General features: G+C 38.7%; 1 protein-coding gene across 1 annotated transcript in view; it reads right to left on the bottom strand.

The window, feature by feature from the left end:
- The window catches only part of LOC132394274 (contactin-associated protein-like 5), a 1,716,192-nt gene that overhangs the window by 734,943 nt on the left and 953,644 nt on the right, over window positions 1–27,605 (bottom strand). The window contains exon 12 of the mRNA XM_059970198.1: window positions 11,442–11,561. Coding sequence (XP_059826181.1) covers window positions 11,442–11,561 — 120 coding nt within the window. The remainder of the gene's footprint in view (window positions 1–11,441; window positions 11,562–27,605) is intronic.

Raw genomic sequence — 27,605 nt, 5'->3', positions numbered from 1 at the left:
GTGCTACTAACACTTTTCTGGCATTTTTCCTTATATATATCCTTGATTTCTGGTGGACTGGTGTTGGTGATGTGTTGGGCAGTTTTGACCACCCATTGTAGAACCTTCCAGTCCAAACTTGTTTATTCAAGATGGCCATGATAATGGTATCTCAAGAACCCAATGTGTTTCTAGCTAAGATTATGCCCTAAAATATTGACTCTGCTTTTCTCTCCACAGATGCTGAATGGCCTCCAAAATATTTCAGAGGGGATCATTGGTTGCAACTTCAACATCTCATTTAGAAAAAGCAGAAACCACTAGAGAGGTCATTATCCTGATCATCTACAATAAGCAAGTTTGTTTGAAGTAGGGGTGGTTGGTTCTCCAGCTATCTGCCATTGATAGCTAGGAAGGATCATTACCAAAATCTTCTCCTAGTGAATGAAAAATTTCCCGTAGAGTCATAATGTGAGGCAAGATGGGCAGTATCCTCACCACATGACTAATCCAAGAAAAATACAAGTTTCCAGCATCAACTATCATTCATGGTTTTTTTTCAGCTCATAAATACCTTTGATTTCACCAATTGAAAAGGATGGAGCATCTTTCTCAAATTTGGATTTTTCCAAGCAGTCTTCAATAATGCAAAAGAAATATGAACTGAACAGGATATTTAAAAGAATTTCAAGTATTTCCATTAACTATCAATTCCATATGAGTTTGTGTTCATGGCATACTCTGACATTGCTCAATTAACCTCACTGTAATATTTCATCTAACCAACAGACACAAAATGCTGGAGGAACGCAGCAGTCCAGGCAGCATCTATGGAAAAAAGTAGTTGTTGTTTCGGGCTGAGACCTTTCAGCATTTTGTGTGTGTTGGTTGGATATCCAGCAACTGCAGATTCTCTCTTGTTTGACATATTTCATCTCATCTCCAACTGTACACTATAGAGTAATTAATTAACAGAACAAGTGTGAACCCTTTCAGTCTCTGTTGTCTCCATTCTATTGTGAGGACCACAAGAGCTAGTATACAACATGATGAGGCATACAGATAGGATAAATGCAAGCTTTATTCACTGAGGCTGGGTGAGTGTAAAACTAGTGGTCACGGGTAAAGGATGAAAGGTGAAATATTTAAGCAAAACCTGAGCAGAATCTTCTGCACTATGAAGGCCATGCAAGTGGGAATAAGTGGCAAACATAAGTGGTGGATGTGAGTTTGATTGCAACACCTAAGAGAAATTTGGATTAGATGCAGAACATGGATAGGGGGGAGGTATGGAGGAAATGAAAAGGTTAATGTACAAAAACATTTGATGACTCTGGCCCTTCAACCTCACTGAAGTTTAGAAGAATGAGTAGGAATCTCCTTGAAACCTATTGAATATTGAAAGGCCTAAATAGAGTGGATGTGGACAGAATGTTTCCTACAGTGGGGGAGTCTAGGACCAGAGGGCACAACCTCAGAAAAGAGGGACATCTACTTAGAACAGAGATGAAGAGAAGTTAATAGTGGTGAATCTATGGAATTTATTGCCACAGATGTCAAGTCATTGAGTATAGTTAAAGCAGAAGTTGATAGATTCTTGATTAGTCAGTGCATCAAAGATTACAATGAGCAGGTAGAAAAAAAGGGTTGAGAGGGATAATAAATCAGCCATGATGGAATGGCAGAGCAGCCTCAATGGGACGAATGACCTATTTCTGTTCCTATGTCTTATGGCTGTGGTCCAGGTGCTGTTCAGTGAAACTAGGCAGAATAACAGATTGGAACAGACTAAAGGGCCTGTTCTTGTGTTGTAGAACTCTATGACTCTTGCTTCAGTAATCAAATTATGGTACATCAGTATGTGCAAAGGAATCAATATTCTTTTTGTAGAAATGTATGTGTAAATGGGACATGCACCAAACCCTTCAAGAACAACAATCCTTCAACAGTACTACTCCACATGAATCAACATCCATGCCCACCTCTCAGTGAAGCCTGACATTGACAACACTATCCAGCATCGTCTTAATGAGCTACTGCTTTCGTACATAGAATACATTCAGCACAGTACAGGACCTTCAGCTCACAATGTTGTGATGACCATTTAACCTACTTCATAATCAATCTAAACCATCCCTCCTACACAGCTTATTTCTTTCAACCATGTGCTTATCTAAAGATCTGTTATATGCCTCTGATGTATCAGGCTCTACCACCACCTGGCAGTGAAGTCCAGGCACTCACCACTCTCTGTTCAAGAACCTACCTCTGACATCTCCAATATACCCTCCTTCACACGATTTAAAAGGATACACATCTCTATCAAATTGCCCCTATTTTCTTTTGTTTCAAAGAGAAAAGCCCTAGATTGCTCAACTTTTCCTCAGAAGACATGTACTCCAATCCTGGCAGAATCCTGACAAATCTACCCTGCATCCTCTCTACAGGTCCCACATCCTTCCAATAATGAGGGGAACAGAACTAAACACCATGCTGCTTTTGTGAAAAAGACTGTACATAGACCAAGATTTTATACCAATCTCAGTAGTGAACCTCATCCTCCTGCACACATCAGACTCATAGAATGGTGAAGTAACACCAAGCACTCACCTCTCCCCCAACATTAAAACCTTCAAAACCACTAACAGGGTTGGTAAACCATTTTCTGCATCTTTACTCACCCTGCTTTTGATTCTCTCTGATCATGTTCAACCTAACGGGCAAGGCATTTTATCCATATTCCAAACACCACAATCATAATGCTAGCTGTCTACTCTGAACACCAGCGTAGTAACATGTCATAGGAGGGAAAAGGATCTTCAGAATGTTTTCAAATTCTCCTTGAAAAAGCATGATGAATTGGATGCTAGATTTAAGGACTGGACAGCTAAAGGAATAACAGTTCTTTGCAACATAATGAAAGAAGGAACACTGTTCAGTTTTGAAATGCTTAAAGAGAAACAATTATTAGAAAAACAAGATATTTATCGGTATTTACAGACGTGACAATATGTTAATAAGATACTTAAAATGTAGCCAAGGCAAATGCATGTTTGATAGAGCTATTTAGAAAAGCATACAATTTAGATAATGGTAATAGAATCATTTTAAGCATGTATAAGGGATTGTCAAATCTTAAAACACATTTGACTTCATACATTAAAACAAAATGGGAGAAGGAAGGAGGGATAATTATATTTGAGGAAGAATGGACAATAATATGGAGGTATCAATGGAAGTGTACCAGTTCACAGAGATGGAGGGAGTTTGGATGGAAAAACTTGACAAGATATTTTATTACATCCTCTTAGAAATCCCATTAGGATATTTGCTAGAGAAATTGTGGAAATCAAAATGCAAATCATTATCACATTTCTTGGGACTGCCCTGTTATCAAAGACTATTGGAGGGGGTACACAATACCCTAAAATACATAACTAAATGTGAAATACCCTTAGAGAGTAAGACCATATATTTTGGATATATACCTCAAGAATGGTTTTAATGAATATACTGTTGATGGCTGGTAAAAAAGACTCTTACTAGGAAATGGTTATCACAGGAGAGCCCAACTTTAAATACATGGACGGAAATTACAATGGACAGTTACAAAATGGAGAAGATAACAACATCTGTTAATCATAAGCTGGAACAATTTGATTCATACTGGGAAAAATGGTTTAACTACATAATGTCTCATAGGCCTGAATTTATTCTCACAAATCAATGAATATGTTGTAAAAAAGATCACTCACTACTTGTACACAGTTTTTTTCCTTTTGCTTGTTTTTTCTTTCCACTCTTTTCTATAAGTGTATACCTCAGATAAATACTTTGTGGAGATTTGTGATATATATGATTATATGATATATACGTACAATGTCTGAAATACATCTTATGGAAATGTTTGTTTGATGATGAACTTCAATAAAAAATAAATTACAAAAAAAAAGAAAAAGCCTGATGTCTTGACTGAACTAACAGGAATTCATGTTGAGAAATGGCTCAACCTAATCGAGAAAGTTCAAAGCATGCACTGGCTATGCGACATTGAGCCAGGACCACTAGACTCAATATCCACCACTTCCCCAAGCATTAAGGCTAGTCAACCAACCCCTCTACACCCCAACTACCATGACTTTATCATTTCCTGTCAGTCACCTTCTGTACAGACACTCGTGTACCTAGTGTCATTTTATGGACATACAATCAATTTATGTATACAAGCTTTCTTATGAACTTATATTTATTGTGTTTTTTTTTTGTTGTTGAGTTCTGTATCTTCTTGTGTTTCTATTTTGGCTGCACTGTATTGAGAGTAACAATTATTTTGTCTCCTTTACACTTGTGCATTGGAAATTACATTAAGCAATCTTGAATTTTGAATCTTAAAGTATCTCCACTGGAGGCAAATGCTGGCCAGGAGTAGAAGGAAGGTGCAGTAATCCATTCAACACTCCACACATGTCCTGTTAAGCACCAGACGGAAAGTTTGTGTATTTCACTCAGAACCTATCAGTCACCTCAGAACTCACAGAACTATAGTGGAAACAAAACATTCCCAATTCCATGGAACTTGCCAAAATTTCTATTATGCTTTATTTTACACCAGTTGCAGATTTTCATTCAAACTAATAATCTATGGATGCAAATTCAAGATCCACCAGGACAATCTGATAAGTAAAAATGTTCATATTCTTAAGCTATCCTAAATTTAAATACTGGGATGATATCATGTACTTGTAGGGAAGCATAAGGAAATCTGTTTTCCTTATGTACTGTGTGAATGCAATGGTTAACTCTTAGCTTCCCTCAATTGTATCAGCACCACCTCAGAGGTAGAAGGTGGGCAACATGCCAGGTATTGTGATTGGGGCTTATTTCCGGTTGATGTCTGTAAGGAGTTTGTACATTCTCCCATGACCATATGGGTTTCCTTCCACATTCCGAAAACTTACTGGTTAGGGTTAATAAGTTGTGGGCTTTCTACATCAGCACCGATGAATGGTGACATTTGCAAGCTGCCCCCAGCTAAATCCTCAGGCTGTTGGTTATTAATGCATATATTTTCATATGCAATTCTTCTTTTGGGTTAAGGTAGTAAGGAGGGTGGAATTTAAATGTTTCACTTCATTTGGTGGGGTAGAGGGTCCTACTGTACAGATGTCTAAAATAGAGAGCCAGAAGAGAGGATGAACAGCTTTAAGAAATCTAATTTGAACTTGGTGGAAAAATGGGCTAATTCTTGATACATCAGAATGGGAAAACAGTCCTCAATTTCCCTCATTTTTCACCTTTGACAAGTACAAATCCATGTTCCGGGTTGTAGCACTGTCCAGATTCATAAAACAAGACATTGTGTTAAGGTCACATCCCAAATAGGCTTCAGTGAGGAAAGAGAAAAGGGGTTAGACTGAAGTTAGATTAAATTTGAATGATTCTAGAATATACCATTCAGTCAACGTTGTCCCAACCTAATGAAATTAGTACAGGTGGCCCCCATTTTTTGAACGTTTGGTTTACGACAGCTCACTGTTATGAAAGGCCTACGTTAGTACCTATTTTCGCTAACCAAAGAGGATTTTTACTTTTATGAAAAATAGATGCCTGCTTTATACATGTGTTTACCCCGAGAAAGACTACCATGACCGTGAAGCCTTGTGTGGGTAGTTGTTTGCGTATGTGTGTACGTGCATACATGTGCGTGTACATGCCAATTTTTTTCTCCAAATTGATTTTGGCTCGCTGTCTTCCCAATTTTGTTAAGTGAAACTACACCATACATACAATATTTCCACTTTATATAGGCTGTATATTTATCATATTATTCCTGCTTTTACTATATTTTGGTGTTATTTTAGGTTTTGAGTGTTATTTGGTTTGATTTGGTAGGTTATTTTTTGGGTCTGGGAATGCTCAAAAAATTTTCCCATATAAATTAATGGTAATTACTTCTTCGTTTTACGACATTTCGGCTTACAAACGATTTCATAGGAACGCCCTACTTTCGGATAGCGGGGCAAACCTGTGATCAAATGCCCAATCTAATCTCTTCATTGTCCATTTCTTTCCATTTCCTGCACAGTCGTTGGCCTGTCTAAGAGATGCTTGAACATCATTGTTATGTTTGCTTACAACACCACCCACAAGTAGGACATTCCAGGTAGCCTCGACTTTCTGTGTAAAAATCTTGTCCTGCACATCTCCTTTGAACCTAACCCTCTTCCCAACCTTAAAGACATGCCCTCTGATATTTGACATTTCAACCCTGGAAAATGATACTGTCTAACTACTCTATCTATAACCTTATAAACATCTATCAGACATCCCTCAGACTCTGCTGCTCCAGAGAAAACAACCCTAATTTGTCCAAATGCACGTTGTGCCTGCTAATCCAGGCAGCATGCTAGTGGGTCTCTTCTGTTCTCTCTCCAAAGCCTTGATATCCTTCCTATAATGAAATTGTGAGGACTATTCACCTTCCAAGGGCCAGGGGCATTTTTGCCTAACTCAGCTTTCTAACACATCAACTGATAGTTCCAGGGTTCAAATAGTTGTTTTTGAGTAGGTTAAACACTAAATAGTAGCCCTTACAAAGCATTGCATTGTAATCAAGAACCAATATTCAGACCTTAATGTAAATTGCAAGCAATAATCAATCTGAAGTTAACAGGAGAGCCTTACAAATAAACATCCCTGTCTGCAGAACACAGGGCTAGATGTTCAAAAGATACAGTGTAAGACAATAGGGTTATGTTAATTGGGCCTACATTAAACCTAACACCACTAGCTAAGTTATTTAGTTCAAGGAAGCTACCTGATCAGACTGATACTATTACTTAGGACATCAAATATCAGATCTATCGACAGTTTGTCGATTTATGTACACAGAGAGTCAGTTCTCAAAACATAAATTTTGAGTGTATGGGATCCCTATCCCCAGAAGCTTTTAGACCACATTTATGAATTGCCCAACGAAGATATCTGAAAGAACATCACATACACATGAAGTCAGCAAGTAGCGCAAAAAGCTGGACAAATGTTAGAGAGCTGCCAGGCTTGTTAGAAATAGTCAAGGATCAATGAGGAGAATGACAAAAAGATGGGATGACTAGAATCCATTGCTCTGTCTTTGATTTCTTTGATGGATGTCTCATTTGTCTGCAACTTATTAGTATGTCATTTTAGCTTATAGGAATTGTGTTTTGGAAATGCTTTGTATTTAGAAATCATTTGTAATTTGGAAATCTTTTATAAAATAGAAATCCTCTGTCAGTTTTAAATGTATTTAAGAATTTTATGTGAATTTAAACATGCATCACTAAAAGTAAATGAACTGTATTTAAAAAACTTTGCTAATGGCAAATATTTATTCCTTGGTAGAGAGGTGGAATCCATTGCTCAGTAAGTATTGGTGGCTAAACTCACCATGGAGGATAAACAAGGAAGAGATCTAGCTTTTTAAAAGTAGATGGCTACAGTATAACCTCCCTTTAGTAAGGGTACCCATACTTATCTATATTTGAGATCTTTGAGTACAGAACTTCATAAACAGCAATATCTCCATAAAGTGACCAGAACTGAATGCAATACTACAGATGAGGTCTAACTAGAGTCCAGAGGGTACAGCCTCAGAACAGAGGCATATCCATTTAGAACAGAGGTGAAGAGGAATTTTGTTTACCTAGAGAGAGTGGTAAAACTGTGGAATTCATTGCTACAGATTACTGTGGAGTCATTGGGTATATTTAAAATGGTTGATAGATTCTTGCTTAGTCAGGGCATCAAAGGGTATGGGGAGAAAGCAGAAGGATGGGGTTAAGAGGGGTAATAAACCAGCCATGATGAGCAGAATCAATGGGCCAAATTGCTTAATTCTGCTCCTGTGTCTTATAAAGAAGCAACTCAGCTTCCTGAATCTTGAACTCAATTCCCTGATTAATAAAATTAAGTATGCTGCATTACCACATTTGGTACCTTATCAACCCTTGTAGCCATTTTCAGGGAACTTTGGCCATGGATCCCAAGATCACTTGGCACACCAACACTGTTAAGTTGGGTCTTGCCAATTACAGTGTTCTGTCCCTTTACATTCACTCTCCCAAGTGACAAACTTCAAATTTGGCCAGCTTAAACACCATCTGCCTTTTCTCTACCTATAGTGCCAAATGATCCGTATTCCACTCCATCCTTTGTCAGTTTTCTACACTATCCACAACACCAATCTTCATGTTATCTGTACATTTACCAGCTCATTCATCTATATCTTTCTGTACACCAATAAACATGCAAAGGTTTCAGAAAATCAAAGGAAATTGACGAGGAAAAGCTTATGTAGTACTAAAATGGATTGGTAATATTGCATTGTTCTATGAAAAAATAAATACTTTCACTTTTTTCCCCCCTTATACCACAACCAATTATAGAGGGCTTGTTTTTACATTATTATGCATTCCAGGCTCAAGAACACCTTGCTTTGTTGTTCTTGACTGATTTATGGACAACTTTTGTAAGACTATCAAATGGAATTATTGAGCTCACAACTTACGTTATTATGGCCTTGTATGTTGTTGCCTGCCTGCACTGCACTTTCACTGTAACTGTATCACTTCATTTCATATTTTGTCCCTTCTACTACATCAGTACACTGATCTATTTGGCGAGAATCTGTACGGATGACATGCAAGTATTTTTCATTACTCCTCAGTACATATGACATTATTGTCATAATAATGACATACATAAACAATTCATCTTTGGCAGAATGTAAATCAAATTTCGTCTTGATTTAAATTGTTGTTGCATTACTGCACAGTTGAATTAGTATATTTTTTGTTTTGGCTTTAATGAACATTTGATTTCATTTCTTAAATGATTTAATGTCATGATATTCTCTGAAATACCAAATCAGACTCCCTTCTGGTCTGTTCACATAAAATATTTCATTGACATGATTCATGGAATATTTTCTAAAGTGAAAGTTCCAGAGGAAAGATATGAAGAGTAAGGATATTAAAGGTTCACTCCAAATGCTAAACAAAATAATAAAATACAACTGGAACACTGCAGGTACTGGATAGCTGATATAAATATAGAAAGTGCTTGAGAGGCTTCAAAATTCAAAGCAAATATCGTGTGTGTGTGTGTGTGTGTGTGTGTGTGTGTGTGTGTGTGTGTGTGTGTGTGTGTGTGTGTGTGTGTGTGTGTGTGTGTGTGTGTGTGTGCGTGCGTGCATCTGAGTGCATGTGTGTCTGTGTGAGTGTGTGTTTGTGAGTGTATGCATGTCTGTGTTTGTGTGTGTGCATGTGTGTGTATGCTTATGTATGTGTCTGTCTGTCTTTGTGTGTGTGTATATCTGTTTGTCTGTGTCAGTGTGTGAGTTTTGTGTGTCTGTCTGTCTTTGGGTGTGTGTGTGTATATCTGTGTGAGTAACTGTGTGTGGGTGTGTGTGTGTTTGTGTGTGTCTATGTGAGTATGTGTGTCTGTCTTTCTGTGTGTGTGTACGTTTATGTCTCTGTGTGTCTGCGTGTGTGTGTGATCATATACAATCTTGAGACTCATTTCATTTCCATGCAGGCATTTTCAGTAAATAAGAGAAACACAACAGAATCACTGAAAGAGATCGTGCCCAACAAGACAGGCAACAACCAATGTTCAAAAGACAACAAACTGTGCAAATATGAAACTAGAAAAACATAACATAATAGGAAATAAATAAGCAATAAATATCAAGAAAATCTATCTTGAAGATTTCAATATACTTGAGAATTAGGCCACCGCTGTGGAGAATGTTAACATTTGCGGCCAATGACATTTCATCAGAATTTGAAAAGCGAAAAAGTGAGAGAAATGTTTTATACTGCAGAGAGGGGTTGGTATGAATCAAAGGGAATATGTGTAATAGAGTGAAGGCAAAGATTGCCCATGGGATGGCAAGGGACATACAGTATTTAGAGGGAATTGAATGAGGACCGTGGAGAGAAGAAATAAAGATTGCTGGAGTGTGGGATATAAAACAGCAATTGCTGGAATTCTGAAATAAAATAGAATCAACAGATCACAATGTGGTCACCTCTGTGCTGGAGACGCTAAATGTTTCAGCATTGGGGAAGCAGAGTGAATGTCAGAAAAGATATCAGATCCTGATCACAGCTTACTTATAATATGATTGATCCAAATATTCTATAAGATTCACTAGGTTGATTCCTGGGATGGCAGGGCTGTCTTACGCAGAGAGATTGGAGAGATTGGGCTTGTACACGCTGGAATTGAGGAGATTGAGAGGGGATCTGATTGAAACGTTTAAGATAATTAAAGGATTTGATAGGATTGAGGCAGGAAATATGTTCCAGATGTTGGGAGAGTCCAGTACCAGAGGGCATGGATTGAGAATAAGAGGTCAGTTATTTAAAACAGAGTTGAGGAAGAGCTTCTTCTCCCAGAGAGTAGTGGAGGTGTGGAATGCACTGCCTCGGAAGACGGTGGAGGCCAATTCTCTGGATGCTTTCAAGAAGGAGCTGGATAGATATCTGATGGATAGGGGAATCAAGGGATATGGGGACAAGACAGGGACTGGATATTGATAGTGAATGAGTGAATGATCAGCCATGATCTCAGAATGGCGGTGCAGACTCGAGGGGCCAAATGGTCTACTTCTGCACCTATTGGCTATTGTCTATTGTCTAAGCCTTTAATCAAGATGTCCATTGACATGACTGAAACTTACAAAAACAATTTGCATGAAGTAATGCCCAAACACATCTTCCATCTACCTTTACATGACAAACATAACTATGACATGTAAAATATGTGGAAATACTTTCTTTTTTTTTGCAGTTTGTTCCCATCAGCTAATGGAATGGTATTACAGACAGATCCATTGAGCCTTTCAAAATCTCCATTGCTAATTCTGAGACTCATCTGATAATCAATTATGTCAACAGACAGTTGCACAAATTCCATGTGGTTGTGCACGCTACTCCATTTCCAAAATCAAGTTTCATTCACTTCACTGCTGGCCGAATCCCCCTATGCAGCAAAATGTGACCTCCCTTTGAACTGACAGATGTCCAGTTGTGAGATAGAATAACTCTGGTGATAGAAGCAGGGTGGTGTGGAAAGCAGCGGAACTCAATCTCCATTATTGCTCTGCCGCTCTGCCCAACAATTTACCCTTTCCACAATGAACTGTTGTTACTCTCGTAGTTTTAGACTGAGACTCATTTCCTCTAGAGCTCATCTTGAAATGTGGTGCAATATAAATTATTTTTAAGCAATGCACTGATGGATCTCCTTATCATTTTTCACCACAGCTTGTTTCATAGTGACATTACATGCATATTTGCAATGGCATTTTTCATGGATATATATCAAATGATCAGAGGATCAACAGGAAACAGCAGTACAAATCATTCCATAAAATATATGCTTTCATCTGATTAAAAGCAAAGCTGTCACCTCACCTGTCATGTTACAGTACACAAGAAGGGGCTTCAGGGAACCGCTGCCGTCCGGATCAATAGAAAAGAAATCTGACATTTGCCCTCTGTGTCTATACGCTTCACAAGATTTCTCATACAAGGCTGCAGAGAGAGAGAAAAAAAAACAGATTAAACAAATTATGCCCTGCAACTTAATAAAGAAATAAGGGCAGATAGGTGGGTTGATAAGACATCTGGGTACTTAAAGCAGCTGCCCTTATGGTTCATTGGGTAAATAACATTGACATAGGTGGAGAGTAACCAGTAATTCAGATTCATGTTCAAGTTGATTTTCATTCAACCACACCCAGGTATGAAACAACACCCCTCCTGACCAAGGTGATCAACACAGTACACATATCTCACACATATAATACAGAGAGTAATAATACTACAAATAAATTAACAAATCAAAAGGTGCATATACAAGTTGGAAGTAAACAGTACAACGCTATACATGATGAGGCCTGGCTGGTGGTGGGAGTTCAGCAGTCTCACAGTCTGGGGGGCAAAGATGACCTAATGGCTCTTGCCCTAATGCTACGGTACTTCCTGCCTTATGGTAAGGAGTCAAAGGGGGGCACAATTCTGAATATTAGTTGATCAATCAAATAATTTGTATGACAAAACAAATGTGTTCCTGACAGTTGAAAAAGTTTGAGGGAAGTTTTGTAAAGGATGTGCAAGGTTGTGAACTGGTTTAAAAAAAGGACATTGTGGAAAGTAAATGCTCAGGGTGTAGAAGATAATAATTTGGCATGGATGGCTGACAGAAAATAGAGAGAAGGCAAAAATGAATGTTTTTTGATCGGCAGTTTGTTACAAGTGCCATTGGATCTGTACTGGGGTCTGTATATTTACGGATGTTTTCTAAGTTGCTGAAGCATAGCAATTTGTTCAAATCAAAGTTTTGAGTTTGATGAAATGGGGCTAAAATGTCATATGTTACCCAGCTGGGCAAAATCCAGCGACTGATGCATTCTGAGGAGAAAAATGTGAAAATGCCCATATAGAGTCAGAGAGGACTACAGCACAGATCAAGCCCTTCAGTTCACTTTGTAGAAAAAAATTAAAAAGGCATATAATGTAGTTGATAAATGATACAGAACTCTATGGTGCAGAGGAATGTGTGATTCATAAGGATAAAAATGCAGTATAGCAAGTAATTGAGAATGCTAACACAATGGCAAGACAAATAGAATACAAAAGTAGGGAGGTTATGCTCCATTTATACTGGGCATTGTTGAGATCACATTTAGATACTGTGTATGTTTTTCATTTTCTTATTTAAGGAGGGGTGCTAATGTATTGGAAACAGCTCAAAGAAGGTTTGCTAAACTGATTCCTGAGGTTGTCAGGCCACCTTGTTTGGGAAAGCGGAAAGGGTAGGCTTGGATTTGAGAGAGCTAGCAGAATAAAAGAGGAATACACACAAAATGCTGGAGAAAAGAGTAAACAATCGACATTTCGAGACCCTCCACCAGTCCTTCAGTGTGTCGAAGTTTCAGCTAATATCATAATAATCTACATTAATGATTACCCTTCAAAATATGAACATAGTTTCATAGTTCAAGTATACTTTCAGAGCTTCAGAAGTATGTGGAATCTCATTGAAACCTACTGAATACTGAACAGAGTGAATGGGCAGAGCATGTTTTCACCAGCAGGAAAATCTAGTATCCAATGGTTTTGCCTTAGAATAAAAGGATATCCCTTTAGAATAGAGATAAGGAGGACTTTATTCACTCGGAAAGTAATGAATCCGTGGAATACAATGCTACAGTGTCTGTGAAGGCTAAGTTATTAGATGTATTTAAGTCAGAGATTGACAGATTTTTGATTGGTAAGGAGGTTAAGGGTTACTCGGTGGAGATAGGAGGATAGGGGTGAGAGAAAAAAATCAGCCATGATTGAGTGGTGGAGCAGACTTGACAGGCGAAGTGGTCTAATTTTTATGCTTAGGGTCTTATAATAAATTCAGTGCATCAACTATTACTTGGTGTATCTCTAATAGCAGATGACTCTCTACCACCCTTCTCTTGAATATTAATCAGACATTATTATTTATTTAATGACAATGCTCTTACAAAATTGATGAAAATTGTGGTAAAAATATTCACATTATATGTATTCCCCTCAGTATTTTATATTTTTATATTACTATTTTATACAATAGATAATGAAAAGGAAATTAGAATAATATTTTACATATTAATTTTATATTACATCCCTGATTAATTTATATCAGAAGAATTAACTTAATGAGGTTTTATTTCAAATGATGTTATACGTTGGCACAGATCGTACTATAAATGCCAAAAATCTCATATGGAGTTGGCATTATTTATGTTGAAATTGAAACATAAGGGACTGTAGAGTCACTGAGTTATAAAAGACGCAGGCCATTCAGTCCACCAAAACCCTACTGACTAGTAGGTCCCCATCTTTATGAATCTCATTTTTCAGCACTTCCACCATAGCTTGTCCACAGTCTGAAATTCTCTCAATAATTCTGCTTCCCACACTTTCCCATACTTCTAGGTAATTGTCACTCTATGGATGAAAGAAGTCCCCTTGAAATCTCTTCTCATCTACTCTACATCAATCTCCTTTAGGTTGATATGGGAAAGCATTTCCTGCAGCCTACCCTATCTGGTGGTGGCAGCAGTTGGCATCCGAAGGACAACGCGTGATGACGATCATCATCACAGGCCTGGGTGGAAAGTATGGAGATCCTGAGATGCCCAGTCATCAAGATCCCCCTCTCGGCCTCAGCAGTGTAGTCCAAAAAAAAAGCTTATGAAGCAATACGCTTACCATCGACTTGGCTGCAGGAGCTGCTGGAAGGATGTTCATTTCTCCTGAGATTGCTGACAGGGCAGTGGGGCTATTTACCCATGGCTGGGGATCTGGTTCACGAGCACCAGGGCACGTCCACACACCAAAGGTTCTGTGTGCCTCAAGCGCACAGGTCAGACCTCTTCCCCGTCCTCTGTAGTTCAGCCCGAGTCTAAAAGGAGCTCAGTTTGCAAGTGTAACCAGTAAGGAGATACTACATGAGGCTTGCTGTTACAGAAGCCATGTAATAGCAGGGAGGGAGTTACACATACAGCTCTCCTTTTCACAAGACTACTATCCAGCGACAGAAGCTGAAAGTGAGAGCGACAAGCACTACCCACTACACTACCACACTAGACGCATCACAATCTATACCCCTCATAATGTTATACATCTCAATTCTGTACCCTTTCAACCTCCTTTGCTCAAGAGAAAGCAAACCTAGCCTCTCCACTTTCTCCCTGTAACTGAAATGATCCATTCCAGCACAATTCCAGGTAACTCTCCTTGGCACCTCCTCCAGTGTTATAGATTGATAAGCACAACTACACACTGCCTCCAATTGAGGCCTGATCAAATATTTTATCAAGAAGGAGCATAACTTCCCTACTCTTGTATCCATTGCCTCAACTAATAATGGCCAGTATCCCATACATATTCTTAAGCACCTTGCCTACCTGTGCTACCATCTTCAAGGATCTGCAGATTTGCATGCCAAAACACCTCTGTTCTTCAGTACCATTCATGGTGTATCTCCTAGTCTCATTAGCACACTGAAGCTATATCATTTCAATTCTATCAGATTTTAACTTCAAATGCCATGTTTCCATCCATTTCATCAACACATTGATATCACCCCCAAGTCTAAGACTTCTCTGCACATCGTCAACATCAGCGATAATACTTCTGATATCAACATCAAAATATTTCCCGTAAAATATAAATTGCAGAGTTCCCAGCACCAATAGTTCTTGAACACCAGTAATCAAGCTATCCCAGCCTAGAAACAAAATGCTCTACCTTCTGCCTCCTGGACAATATTCAACCCATTTTCTAACTTCCTCTGGATTCCCCTGGCTATTATCTTTTCGGATCAGTATTCCACTATGGGACCATCTCAAAGGTATACCACATTGATAGCAATCGCCTCATGTGCACTTTGCTATTTCGACAAAAAGTTTAGTTAAGTTGGTCAGATATAATCGGACCTTGACTAAGGTATGTTAGCCATCTCTGATTGCTCCCTGCTTTTCCATGGAACTTATGTTCTGTATGCTAACTGTATCTATGTGCCTGTGATGGTGCTGTAAGCTGCTTTTTTCCACTGTACCTGTACCTCACTGTAGAATACAGAAGAGAACAGCACAAGAACAGGTGCAATAGCCCATAATGCTGTGTAATTAATAATCAAATGGCCAACTAAATGCCTTATGCCTACACCACGTCCATATACTTCCATTTCCCTCACATTTATGCATCTATCTAAAGTCTTTTAAAAGTTCCTAATGCACTTTCCTCTACCACCACCCAATGCAGCAATTTCCAAACACTCCCCACTGTCTGTGTAAAAAATTGCTCCTCATATCTCCTTTGAAATTTCCCCTTCTTGCCCTAAATGTCTACCCTCTGATATTAAGCATGTCAACCCTGGGAAAAATATACTATCTGTCTACCCTATCTCTGCCTCTCAAAATCTCCATCAAATCTCCCCTCAGCCTCCATTATTCCAGAGAAAGCAACCCAGGTTTGCCCAACCTCTCATTTTAACACATGCCCTCTAATCCAGGCAGCATCCTGATAAACATTCTTAAGGTAAGAAGGCAGGTGTATGTGTTTGAGTGTGATCTGGAATAAGCTGTGACGGAATGGCAGAGCAGGCTAGATGGGCTGAATGGCCTAATTCTGCTCCTATGTCTCATGGCCCAATGGGCTTTTCTGCAACCTCCAAATCCTTGAAATCTGTCGTACAATGGGATGACAAGAAAAACATGCAATACTCTATCTGCAGCCTAACTAGAAGTTTATAAACTTCCTGAACTTTTAACTCAATATCAACAGATTCACTTTCTTTTTTATATAATATTTTTATAAACTTTTTTTAATTTAATTTTCAAATGGTTACAGAAGGAAAAAAATTATCAACCCTTCCCCCTCCCCCTCAACCTCTCCCCCCAACATATCCCTGTAGAAAGAAAAAAAAGAGAAAAAAAAGGAAAGAAAGAAGGATTGCCTGGATATCGGAAGATCTCCACATGCTCCATGGAGTTCATAATAGCGTTAGTATATATATTTATTTCTTTCCCCAAATAACCAATAATTTTATCTTCAGAGCACCTATATATTTAATCCTATCTTTTGTAAATAAGGGCGCCAAATTTTCAGAAATATTTTGACTCACCTTCACTCTCCATTTTGATGTCTACTCTGAACAACAACTGAAACTCTTGACCTTTCAGCATGACATAAGAACAGAAATAGGCTATTCAACCCATTGATATTGTCAGCCAAAAGACTGTGCTGTACTGTTCTATGTTTGCATGCTTTTATGCATTGAGTTGCTGATTAGATATTTGCATTAGCGAGTAGCTGTATAGGTGTTCCTAATAAAGTGGCCACTGAGTGAATAATTAGCTTTGATGCCATTGTGCTAAAGCTACTAATGTTCCTACCACAATTCACTATAGTAGAAATGTACAATGATTAACACAGAATTCAAGATGTGGAGTCAAGCATTGTGACCACCATTGTTACCACCCATCAATCAACACAAAGAGTAGCCAAGACAAAGTTTCACTGGCTTCACTGGAGAAAGAGTCAAACAAGATCAAGAAGGTCTGCATTGAAACTCCAGAACAAGGCTGGTAAGAGCCCTGAGGCAAAATAAAATAATCATTGGCCAAACTTTTTGCTTACTCTGAATACATGGAAGGGCTTGTTTGAATGTTTCTTTTAAAAGGACATTGTATATTTTTGTTAAGATTGCAGTTTCTCAGCATTGATTCCATTGTAAATCCAACAAGTAGAAAGCAAACTTGTGTTCAGGTGCAGATTTACATTTTGAGTTCAATACACTGAAGAGGAAACATGATCAATATCCATGAAGGACAAAGCTCTTTTCAGCGGATATGGGCTGTGGTAGGCAGTTGAGGGGAATGTGCAATTTAGTTAACCCACTTTTCACAGTGTTTCAGGCAATCAAACATTTATTATTCATCCCTAGTTGCTCTTTAGAAGGCATTGCAGTCTTTGAGAAAAACTACAAACTATTCAGTGATAGTAAACTATGTAAGTGTTTGGTTAAGAGTTTCAAGACTTGGATCATGATAAAGTAAAGGCATTGCAAGAACTGGCTGTATGTTTGACATGAAGAGAAAGTTGCAAGGATTGGTATGGGAATGACTTAGTTCTACTTTTCCCTTCTAGGTGGTGGAAGTTTGGGGAGGTTTAACGGAAATGCTTGGAGAGTTCCTGCAGCATAATGTGGAGATGTTTTATCCTCAGAACACCAACAGTGGAGCAATTTTGGGCCCTTATCTAAGCAAGAATATGCTGGGGTTGGAGAGGGTCCAGAGGAGATTCATGAAAATAATCCTGTGAATGAAAGGGTTAATGCATGAGGAGTGTTTGGTGGCTCTGAGCCTAAATGAGGGGGAACCTATTGAAACTTAACAAATACTTAAAGGCTCAGATGGATTGAACATGAAGAGGATGTTTTCTACAGTGGGCATGGAGAGGATAGAAGGACTTCACTTTAGAACAGCTATGAGGAGGAACTTCTTTTACCAGAGAGTGCTGTATCTGTGGAATTCATTGCCACAGATGGCTGTGGAGACCAAGTCATTGGGTATACTTAAAGTGGGTGTTGATAGGTTCTTGATTAGTAAGGGAATCAAAGGTTATGGGAAAAAGGCAAGAAAATTTTGTTGAGAGGGTTAATAAATCAGCCATGATGGAATGGCAGAGCATATTCAATGACTTAATTCCAGTCTTGTAGTGAAGGAGGTAGATATTCAGACTAGGGTGATATACCAATCAAACATTGTCCTGAACAGTAATCAAAAAGTTTTACCATTGGCACTGGAGAGTAATCCTGCATACAGGTATTCCCTGAGTTACTTACGTCTGACTTATGGATTTTCATAGATATTAACGAGTGTCTAAACTATTAATGAATTGCTATCTCTGATGTGTGTACAGAATGTATGTATGCTTATTCCTAAAACTGACCAAATTGGTTCATTCTCTGTGTCTCTGTCTGTGTGTGTGTCTCTCTCTCTCTCTCTCTCTGTCACATGTGGCTTTGATGCCATTCATTACATGGTGTATTGTGAGCAGTTTCTGGTCCCTTATCTAAGAAAAGGTGTGCTGGCATTGCAGAGGGTCAAGAGGAGGTTCACAAGAATGAATCCAGGAATGAAAAGGTTAATGTATGAGCAGTGTTAATGACTCTGGGCCTGTAATCACTTGAGTTTAGAAGTATGAAGGGGCTTCTCATTGAAACCTATCAAACTATTAAATGTGGATATGGAGAGAATCCTTCCAATAGTGTGAGAGACTAGGACAAGAAGACACAGCCTCATAATAGAGTGGTGTCTACTTAGACAGAGATGAGGAGGAATTTCTTTAGCCAGAAAGATAGAGGATCTGTGGATTTCATTGCCACAGAAGATTGTGGAGGTCAAGACATTGAGTATCTTTAAAGCAGATGTTGATAGGTTCTTGATTGGTCAGGACATTAAAGGATATGGAAAGAATGGGGTTGAGAGGGATAATAAATCAGCCATGATGGAATGGTGGAGCAGACTTGATGGGCTGAATGATCTAATTCTGTTCCTATGAGGATGGTATTATTAAAACACTATGGAGATATATTTACCAAATCAAGTGACTTGTGCATTTTCTGACAGACAAAATTGATTTCAGGTTATCTGTAAAAACAGAATTTACTCAGTATCTGGGATTGCTTGCATTATAAAGAAAGGTTTTAATGTTTCAGTAGAAAAAGTACTTGCCAGAAACTAGATGGACCAAAGGGCCTGCTTCTGTGCGATATTGCTCTATGACAAATTGATTTATTTGGATATCTGGTTCATTGTGAGATGCAGAATGTTAATGATGCAGCACCTGACAACATAATGACAGCAAATATTTCTTTGTTTAGTATTTCAGGAAATTGTGTTACCACCTATTCAACCACAATGCTTTTGGCATTTGACCGTAGACTGTTTCATTATGTAAATAAACATGAATGAATAGTGGACTATAAATCACTGGAGTAGTTGTTGAAAATATTTTCCCTTGGACATTGCCAAGAGGAACTCCTATAATAAATTTTAGGTTATGACCTCAAACAACATGCACCTTCCTGCTTCCAACAATTAGTTAGCTTTCCACCTGATTTAAATTGACAACTATTTAACTGGGGATCATTAACTGCAGGATGAAGCCAAGCACTTCAAACATTGATGACTCTGCCATCTGCTATTGGACAAGCCGACAACTTCCCATCAATTGCCCTATCAGGAAAGCAAATGAATAGTAGCTCTCAACTGATAGTTCTCAGCTCCCTCTCATTACATAAGATATCTTGAATTAAATATTACCATTCAAGAAAGCAATGATTATTGACAAGACTTCAAAGTCTCCTGGTGTATATTATGACTGTACTAATAGTTGCTTGAACTAGTCAAGTTCAGAAATTTGATTCTGTTACTTCAATAGAACCAAATTTTAGAAGCAGAATAAAGTACATTGCTGTTACTAAATGGAAGGCTTTGCACTACTGCTTAGGCTTGAACTTCTAGGCACTTAAGTCACAAGTATGAGATAATGCCTTCATTTCAAGGCAAAATTATGGATGAACAAAAATTGTGGTCTCTCAGTGAATGCATGTTAATGGATGATGAAGGGGGCAGCTACCGGTAATTCAAGCTTCTATGCATCCAGAACTACCATTTCTTTAGGGTACTATGGGTCTAGAAGAGTCAAACCGCTCTATATAATTAAAAGAAAAATTCACATTTTTATTCGGAACTCCAGATTGGAGCCCAAAGGTCAATCGGAAGTTCAGAAGTCATGGCCCACTAGCCAGAGCCACTAGACTGCAAGTCTCTGCGAGTCCACTGGGGAAGTTGAAGGCCCAACATCTGTGAATCCATGAGTCCACTGAAGGCTGACACCCAAAGACAGGTCTTGTTCTACAGTTGTTGCTTTGTCGCTTGGTATGTTCTGTTTGTTGTGTTCATTGTTGTTCTACTGAATATTGAGGGCATGCTATCTTGGCACTGGATAGTGTAGCAACAATTGCAGGATGCCCAAGGCATATTATTGCGTACGTTGGTTGTTATCACAAGTGATACATTTCACTGTATCTTCTAATGTCAAGTGATAAATAAATCTGAATCATATTCAAGTTCGGGATATCCCAAATACTTTACAGCTAATGAAGTAGTCGTTTGGATACACAATTACTGCCGCACCAGCCACTTTGAATCTAGCAGCCTCCCACAAACAAGAATGTGATCACCACCACATCATCAGGTTATTTGTTTAGCGAGAGATAATTATGGACCTGAATAGTAAGGATAACTCCTTGTTTTCTTTTAAACAGTGACAAGGGATCTTTTAGATAGACCAGAAGGAACACCTCAATTTAATGTCTCATCCAAATTAAGGCATTTCTAACAGATCCATTCACCTTTAATATTGGATTGATGACATAGCTTTAAATTCCTGGGTATTCACATATCCAATATTCAGCATATAAGTGCAATTGCAAGAAAGGTCCACCAGCATCTCTATTTTCTTAGAAGGTTAAGGTGTCACTTAACATTCTAACAAACCTCACCAGCTGTACTGTTGAAAGTATCCTGACTAGTTGCTTTATGGTCTCATACAGCAATTTCAAAATGCAGGAAATCAGAATCTGCAGAGAGTTGTAGACTCAGCCCAATACACCATGGACACATCCCACCCCACTATCTAAAGTATCAACAGGAGGCACTGCCTTGAGAAGGCGAGGTCTATCATCAAAAATTCCCATTATCCGAGCCATGCCAACTTCTTACAGTTAAATTCAGGGGGAAACAGAGAATCTGGAGGTAAATCACCAACACATTCAAGAACAGCCACTTCCCTTCAGCCATCCATTTCTTGAACCAACTTGCATAATCACAGCCAATATAGCAACGTATAATCAGTTTGACTACATTGCACAACATTGTTTTGTTCCAGTTGTGTTATCTTACAAGAGATGTGTGAATTTATGTTTTTCTTAAGGACTTTGTTTTTATTCTATATGTATGTGAAGCTGTTGCATGTAATGTTTTTATTGCACTTGTGCATTTGAATATCAACTTAATTTGGCTGACTTGACACCATGGACTTTCATACTGAAAGCTTGCAGTGAAATACTGAAACTTTAGTAGTAAACACTCTAAACATACTGATCTACGGATAATAATGCTAACAGTGAGTATCAGCTAACATGGCTTAGTTTCCTTGTAATTTGGATCTATTGAGGATCATTGATGCTAAACCATAATATATAGTCTCTTAGTCCATCTGACAAAAGGTCTACTATGATCTGATTTTAAAAAAAAATCTGTTTTTCTCTCCACAGATGCTGTCTGACCTGCTAAATGTTTCCAACAATTTGTTTATTTCAGACATCCAACATCTGCAGGATTTTGTATAGATTTTCATCTTGCCAATCTGGCCTAATTCTGATTCTATGTCTTATGGTCTAAATCTTGAAAACTACACACAAAATGCTGCAGGAGTTCAGAAGGTCATGCACCAGCAATGGAGGGTATTACCATCTGGTACAATATAACCCAGGTTAATTAAACTCAAAGATGTAATGTTAGAAAACTCCACTTGTGAAGGAATGAAAACAAGCTTTACTGAATGTTAAAAAGGTTGGGAAAAAAATCAATGTGAGATCGAGGCGTGGCTGACACAGCGCGGGAAAGCAAGAGGAATGCAGCAAACTATTATAAACTAAAAATATAAACTGTTAAAAGTGGAATTAGTAGTGAGCATCTCTACCCTACTTGAAAACCTCAGGGTGAAACACCTGGAGGAGAGACGATAGCGATAAAAGATCTATTGAAATTATAGCTATAACAAGACAATATCGGCAGAGATGATTGTTTTAGATCACTACTATGTAACAGGGAATTAGTTCTGTTAAATCACACCAAGGGATTTGGTCAAGTTTTTTTTGTGTGAGTATGTGTTGTGAATTGACTTTCCACAGATGAACAATTATTTCACTCAAGAAACAAAATGGTGAGCCACCCAAGATGAAGGACCAGTGTGGGAACGATGTGCTTCATGATGTAGAGGATTCAATACGGTTGGATGTATAAGAACTGATTATCTTTGCAAATACTTTGATAAACTACTGAACAAGATTTACTTTGTTTTGAAGTTGTAATTTTGGAGAATTGCTGAGAAAAGAGCTGTATAGATATATAATTTTAGAATTTGAATTGTAGACATACTGACTTGAACTGAAACTAAAATTAACTATAATACTTAGGAATAGGAATTCAATAAGTTTTCTAACTTGTCTGTAAACTTTTAAATAGGGAATAAAACAACCTAAATAGTTAGAGAAATTGGAGTAACAAGGATTATTCTAAAAAAATCTCACTGATTCTAACTAAACAGGAATTTGGTTTTTGTTGATATCTAGGATTTGCAACCTAAGCAAAATGTTGGTATTTTGAATTGTTCTTACTCATGTAAACATTTTGTATATCTTGTTTTTTTTTATAAACAATACTTACCTCCAGAAGTGCATGTTTTCTATAAGCTCTGATATCTAGAGCTTCTGTTGGCCTACTAGCACCTAGTGTAGCACTATGTAATTTGATTTTTCTCATAAAGTGAGTGGTGACCAGTCATATGAGATAAGACAAGCATAGAACAGGTGTTACAACGGGAATTACAAGAATTGTAAGGCCCTCCAAAAGACTGTGAGGATTATCAAGGTCACCCTTTCACCCATTAGAGGTATTAGGAGAGTTGCATATGCAAGTCCCTTAGCATTATCAATGATCCCTCCCATCCAATAATCTCTTTGACTCCTTACTTTCAAGCAGGTGTTACCGTGTTATTCGGACAAGAACTGTTAGGGTGGGAAACAGCTTCTTCCCCAGGCTGTAAGACTACTGAACTCCCTGCCACCACCCAGATCTCATCACATATATACTGATTACCTTTTAACTTCCATTGTATATGCACCGCATTATTCTAACAGCAATGGTACTTCAGAAGTATTTAGTTGGCTATAATTCACTTTAGGACCTGTTTACTGTGGGTATACTGTCCTTTTGGATGAGACTTTAGGACATTCCTGGCCCCTCACTGTCTGGACATGCCCCTTCTTATTACTTCTGATCGAGGAGGAGTTAGCTAAGGGTGAAGGTTCATACTCAATGATTTAGTAACAACTTTTCCCCTCCACTCGCATAATTCTGAATGGGCCATGAACCCGTTAACACTACCTTGTTGTTCCATATTTTTACATCCTTTATTTTTACAGTTTATAGTAATTTTATAGCTGCTGTACTGTTGCCACAACATCACAAATTTCATGTCATATTGTCATGATAATAAGTATGATTCTGATTCTGACACTTGATGGGTATTTACATTTGAGAGCTTATGGGTCACCTTAGTTACCAAATTTATAAACCTTCTCAGCAAAATCTCCGTCCTGATTTCCCTGCAAACTTTGAAATTCCTTGTAATACAATGTTATTCTTTTTTATTATGTGTATGAAAAAGAGGTTGGAAATGAAGGTAGGGAGAGCAACACATAAAAAAAATATTCTTGGCAAACATGTGGGTTGTCCCAAATCTCTGAAAGAAAACATTATTTAGACCATAAAACAAAGGAGCAGAATTAAGCCATTCAGCCCATATAGTCCACTACACCATCATGGCTGATCCCAGATCACACTCAACCCCATACACCTGTCATCTCGCCATATCCTTTGATGTCCTGACTGATCAGGAAACTATCAATTTTGTCTTAAATATACCCACAGACTCTGCTTCCACCACTGTCTGTGGCAGGGCATTCCACAGATTCACTATTCTCTGGATGAAAAAAAATCATCCTCACCTCTTTTCTGAAAGTCACCCTTCAATTCTGCGGCACTCCAGTTCTGGATACCCCCACCATAGGGAACATCCTCTTCATATCCACACTATCTAGACCTTTCAACATTGGGTAGCTTTCAATGATATCCTCCTCAACATTCTTCTAAATTTCAGTGAGTACAGACCCAAAGCTGCCAAGTGCTCCTCATATGTTAACTGCTTCATTCCTGGAATCATCCTCATGAACCTTCTCTGGACTCTCTCCAATAACAACACATCCTTTCTGAGATATGGGACCCAAACCTGTTGACAATTTTCCAAGTGCAGTCTGACAAGTGTTCTATAAAGGCTCAGCATTATCTACTTGCTTTTATATTCTATTCCCCTTGAAATAAATGGCAACATTGCACTGTGCTTCTTTACCACAGACACAACCTGTAAATTAAACTCCTGGGAGTCTTGCATGAGGACTCCCAAGTTCCTCTGCACCTCTGATGTTTGAACTTTCTCCCCATTCAGAAAAGTCTGCACAATGGTTCCTTTGACGAAAATGCATTATCATAAATTTCCCAGCTCTGTATACCAGCTTCCACTTTTTGGCCCTTTCTTCCAATTTGTCTTAGTCCTGCTGCAATCACATTGCTTCCTCAGCACTACCTACCCCTCCACCATCTTGGTATCATCTGCAAACTTTGCCATAAAGCTATTAACTCCATTATCCAAATCGCTGACAAACAATATGAAAAGTAGCAGTCCCAATAATGACCCCTCGGGAAAACTAGTAGTCACTGGCAGCCAACCAGAAAATGACCTTTTTATTCCCTCTCCCTCCTGCATGTAATCCATTCCTCTATCCATGCCAGCATCTTTCCTGTAACACCAAAGGATTTTATCTTGTTAAGCAGCCTCATGTGTGGCACCTTATCAAATGCCTTCTGAAAATCCAAGTAAATGACATCCACTGCTTCTCCTTTGTCCACTCTGATGGTTACTTCCTTGAAGAAATGTAGCAGATTTGTCAGGCAATATTTACCTTGACAGAAGCAATGCTGACTTTGACTTATTTTATCATTAGTCTCCAACTACCCCAAAACCTCATTCTTAATTGACTCTAACATTTACCCAACCACTGATTTTAGGCATTCTGGTCTATAATTTCCCTTCTGTGGCCTTCCTCACTTCTTAAGGAGTGGAGTGACATTTGTAATCTTTCAGTACTCAAGGACCATGCCAGAATCAAGTGATTCTTGAAAGATCATGGCAATGCATCTGTTAACTTTTAGCAACCTCTCTCAGGACTCTGGGATGTAGTCCATCTGGTTCAGGTGAGGTATTCACCTTAAGACATTTGAGTTTTCCTAGCACTTTTTCCTTTGTAAGAGCAATGGCACTCCCTCCTGCTCCCTGACACTCATGGACCCCTGGCACACTGCTAGTGTCTTCCACAGTGAAGACAGATGCAAAGTACCTATCTGCTCTTTCTTTATCCTCTATTACAATCTTACCAGCCTCTTTTTCCAGTGGTTTAATATCAACTCTCTTATACTCTTTATATAATTGAAAAAAACTTTTGGTATCCTGCTTTACATTGTTGGCTAGTGTGCCCTCATATTCCATCTTTTCACTTAAGGCTTTTTTAGTTGTCTTTGGTTGGAATTTAAAAGCTTCTCAATCGTCCAACTCCCCACTCACTTTAGCTACCTTATAAGTCTTTTCCTTGGCTTTTAAGCAGTCCTTAAATTCCCTTGTCAGCCACAGTTGCCTACCCCATCTATTTGAGAACAACTTCTTCTGCTGAACATATCTGTCCTGTACCTTGTGAACTATTCCCAGCAACTTCAGCCACTTCTGCGCTGTCATCATATCTACCAGTATCCTTCTCCAACCCACCTGGGCAAGCACCTCTCTCATGCCTCTGTAATTCCCTTTATTCCATTATGATACTGAAACATGAGACTTGTGCTTCTCCCTCTCTGTTTGTAGTATGAATTCAATCATATTATGATTATTGCTTCCTAATGGTTCCTTTACATTAAGCTCAAATAAGATCTGGGTTATCTAAGGGTTTTCAACCCCAAATCTAAGTCAGCCTTTATCAGAATAGGGTCAATCACAAGCTGCTTTAAAAAGCCGTCTCGTAGGCATTCAACAAGTTTCCTCTATTGTGATCTGACAACGACCTGATTTTCCCAATCCCCTTGTATATTGAAGTCTCCAATTACAATTGTATGATTACTTTTATTACATGCCTTTTCCAGGTCCCTTTGCAATCTCAATTCCACATCTTGGCTACTATTTGGAGGCCAATATATGATTCCCATAATGGTTTAGTTACCCTTGCAGCTTAACTCCACCCACAAAGATTCAACTTTCTCTGACCCTATGTCACCTTTTTCTAAAATGCAATTCCATCTCTTACCAACAGAACCACACCACTGCTTTAACTGTTTGCTATCTACAGTTGTACCCAATCATTGGCTTGGCCTTAGTTACATCCATCATCTATTGTCTCTAATTCTGCTGGCTTATCCTCAGCTCTATCATATAGGTTCCCATCCCTCTGCCATATTAGTTTAAGCCAGTCGCTACAGCTCTAGTAAACCTACCCACAAGAATATTCATCCCCCTCTGATTCAAGTGCAACCCATCCCTTTTGTACAGGTCACATCTGCCCCAGAAGAGGTTCTATTAACCAGAAATAGGAGACACAGCACCTGCTCCAATTCTTCAACCTTACATTTATCTGCCGCTGCATTCTGTTCCTATCCTGTTGTGTGGCACAGGCAGCAATCCCGAGATTACTACCCTTGAGGTCCTGCTTCTCAGCTTTTCTAACACCCTGTATTCTTTTTTCAGGACTTCCTCTGTTTTTCTGCCCATGTCATTGGTACCAATATGTACCATGACTGCTGGCTGCTCACCCTCCCTTTTCAGAATGCTTTGAACACTTTCAGAAACATCGCAGTCCCTGGCAGCTGAAAGGCAACCTACCATCTGTGTTTCTTTTTCACATCCACAGAATTGCCTACCTGTCCCCTATTACAGCTGCCATTCTCTTCAGTTCTGTACCTTTCTGAGCTACAGGGCCAGACAGTGACAGAGACACAGCCACTGTTGCTTCCCCCAGTTTGGTCATACCCCCCCCCCCCCAACAGTTCCAAGATGGAGTACTTATTGTTGAGAGGGATGACC

This window comes from Hypanus sabinus, chromosome 5 (genome assembly GCF_030144855.1).
Source record: "Hypanus sabinus isolate sHypSab1 chromosome 5, sHypSab1.hap1, whole genome shotgun sequence".
Taxonomy (NCBI): domain Eukaryota; kingdom Metazoa; phylum Chordata; class Chondrichthyes; order Myliobatiformes; family Dasyatidae; genus Hypanus; species Hypanus sabinus.
Note: the sequence above shows the minus strand (reverse complement) of the source record. Positions and strands in the feature narration are given on the sequence as shown.